General features: G+C 33.5%; 1 protein-coding gene across 1 annotated transcript; it reads left to right on the forward strand.

Annotated features, from left to right (window-relative positions):
* The first annotated feature begins 1759 nt into the window (after nt 1–1759).
* Nucleotides 1760–2713, forward strand: LOC141167349 (olfactory receptor 5J3-like). Its single transcript, XM_073654766.1, has one exon. The coding sequence runs from the start codon at nt 1760–1762 to the stop codon at nt 2711–2713; it is 954 nt and encodes a 317-aa protein (XP_073510867.1).
* The last annotated feature ends 371 nt before the right edge of the window (nt 2714–3084 follow it).

Consider the following 3084-nt stretch of genomic DNA (forward strand, 5'->3'; position numbering starts at 1 on the left):
AGCTGGACCGCAGAGTGAAAGCAAAAGGGCCAACAAGTGCTAAGCATCTCTGGGAACTCCTTCAAGATTGTTGGAAGACCATTTCTGGTGACTACCTCTTGAAGCTCATCAAGAGAATGCCAAGAGTGTACAAAGCAGTCATCAAAGCAAAAGGTGGCTACTTTGAAAAACCTAGAATATAACACATATTTTCAGTTGTTTCACACTTTTTTGTTAAGTATATAATTCCACATGTGGTAATTCATAGTTTTGATGCCTTCAGTGTGAATGTACAATTTTCAAAGTCATTAAAATACAGAAAAATCTTTAAATGAGAAGGTGTGTCCAAACTTTTGGTCTGTACTATATATTGAGGTACGTTCACTGCATCAAACCCTATTATATTTTTTGCACACTATTAATGTTTTTCTTCTATTTCTTTAAAGAATGACACTAATAATGTACTATTAGGTTATTTCAGAAATCTCATTTTCATGCTTATTTTTTTCCTCACTGAATTGGAAAACTGCTGCGTTTTTGAAAACTGCAGCATTTCAATACATTCAGCATTTTTGCAGCCTTTTTGGTGAAAAAAAGTAGAATGGGAAATGCATTTATTTTTGTGATTTTTGTGATTTTCCCAAATGTAAAACATAGTGAGCATGGATGTTAATATATTTTAAATTGCAATGTAACTTGCACTTCATTTTTTACTAAAGCAATCCTTTTGTTTCTCCTCACTCCGGTCATAGTTTGATTTAATTAGTGATAATTAAATTAGAGATATGTGTCAAAGTAAATAATATCCAGCCAATTCAATGCCCTACCAAAGTGGAAAGTAAACAATGCCTAACCAATACAATGCCCTACCAACTCAACTTTTCCAGCTATCTTTACATTTGCAATTGTGCATTTTTATGCACTCATAACTTTAGTTCACATCTATTCTTAATTTGTCACTACTCTTTCAAACAATTTTTTTTTTGTAAAGCAACTTTTTCTTTCACCCCACTCCAAACATAGTTTAATTGAATTAGTGATAATTAAATTAATGATATGTGGTAAAACGATGCCCTGCCTAATACACATAAAAAAAAATTGCCCAAATAATTTGATCAAATTGCATTTTTTTGCAAAAATGCCTTCTGGTTTCATATATGTCTTGACTAGGCTTGGTAGCCTAACACCCTGTTTTGTTTATGTTTGCGAGGTGGAACCAAAGCTAAACTTTGGAATTATATACAACCCAGCAAAAATGCAACAAAAAAAGCATAAAAAACTGCAGCAAAATCTGGATTTTAGCTACAACTTTTTTACTGCCAAGAGATCTGGTTTTGGCTGTAGTAAAAATGCAGCAAAAAAGCAACGTATGAACATAACCCCTTGCTTATTACAGATGTCTCCATCTTAACCTTTCCTCTTGACTCGATATAGCCAAGAATAGTGGCATGAGGTTGCAAGCTTTGTAGAGAAAAAAATATCAAGTTTTTGCCTTCTAACGTCTACTGTACATGTGGTCGCTCAATGGTTGCGATATGATTAGCAATCTGTTGAAGGTCTGTCTTGCATATTATGATAACAGTGTGAATTTGTATCTTGAGCTTTTGGAAATGTGCAAAATATTAAGGATGGACACATCTGAATGTTACTATGTTCCTATGTCATCATACAGCTACTGTAAACTACTGTTGGCCTTCACAAATGAAAATTTAGAAATTAGATTTACATTCCTTCATAAATGCTGATAAATTAGATTCCAGTACATATAGCAGTTACACTTATGAATAATATAAATGTCTGTTCAAATGGAAGCTTTGAATATGAATATGAATTTTACATTGCCGCCTTCTCAATGTCATCTGGTCAGCTTCAATTATGTTTGGGTATTTTGATTATTTATTTAATTACCATGCTGGGAAACTTGACTATCATTTTTCTTGTGTGTTTGGTACCAAAATTACACACCCCAATGTATTTCTTCTTGAGTAACCTTGCCGTTGTAGATGTCACATCCACTTCAGCTTCTGTCCCTAAATTACTTTTTATCACATTGACACAGGATCACAGGATCTCTTTTAGTTGCTGTATGACCCAGTTATTTTTCTTCCTTTTATGTGTTAATGGTGAAGTTTTCATGCTGACATCGATGGCCTATGATCGCTATGTGGCGATATGGAAGCCCTTACAATATTTCATAATAATGAGAAAGAACGTGTACATTGGAATGGCTGCAGCCTGTTGGTTATTTGATGTATTAAACTCTCTATTACATACATTACTGACATCTGTACTACAATTCTTTGATTCCCGTGTTATTAATAATTTCTATTGTGATCTAAATTCTCTAGTTGATCTTTCTACTACTGACACTCAGGGCCGTAAAGTCTTCATGTTGTTTGAACTTTATGTTATCTTCATTGTACAATTAATTCTCATCTTTATCTCCTACATCTTTATCTTTTCTGCCATTTTGAAGATTCGTTCCTCAGCAGGGCGTATGAAAGCTTTCTCCTGCTGCACGACCCATCTAATCACAGTTATATTATTCTATGGACCAGCTATCTTCCTGTACATGAAATCTGAATCTGAAGATTCAAAACATCAGGATATGTTCTTATCAATGCTTTACATGATTGTGGTTCCAATGTTAAATCCTCTGGTCTACAGTCTAAGAAATAAAGATGTTTGGGAAGCAATTACAATATTAAAAAATCAAAGAATGTTAAGGTTATAGCTACTTTCAAAAAGTTAGACTAAACAGTCTTTTGCAACCTTTATCCAAAAGCTTATTGGTGTTTATTTATCATTGTATTAAAAAGGTCCTATCACCTCCAGAGACATATTATGAGACAAAAGAGACCAAAATACAACCGTTCCTCAAATACTTAAGTTTAAGAAAAGTTAAAAAAATACTAATTTACTAAAGCTAAAGCCCTGACACTTTCAGAGAGGGAGGATGGAGTTGGATTCTCCACTGTCTCACTATCTTGACATCTTTTTGAGTCTTCAATAGGAAAAATGTGAAAAGAGAATGCAATCACCAATGACATAATCTTCTGTATTAATTTACATTCATAAAAAGTGTTCCAAACAACATGCACTAGA

The sequence above is a fragment of the Phyllobates terribilis genome, unplaced genomic scaffold (genome assembly GCF_046119375.1).
Source record: "Phyllobates terribilis strain yellow unplaced genomic scaffold, ASM4611937v1 Scaffold_11__3_contigs__length_659146591, whole genome shotgun sequence".
Lineage (NCBI taxonomy): Eukaryota > Metazoa > Chordata > Amphibia > Anura > Dendrobatidae > Phyllobates > Phyllobates terribilis.

Coding starts and splice junctions, on each gene's coding strand:
- LOC141167349 (XM_073654766.1), top strand. CDS start 1,760: ATGAATAATATAAATGTCTGTTCAAATGGAAGCTTTGAATATGAATAT.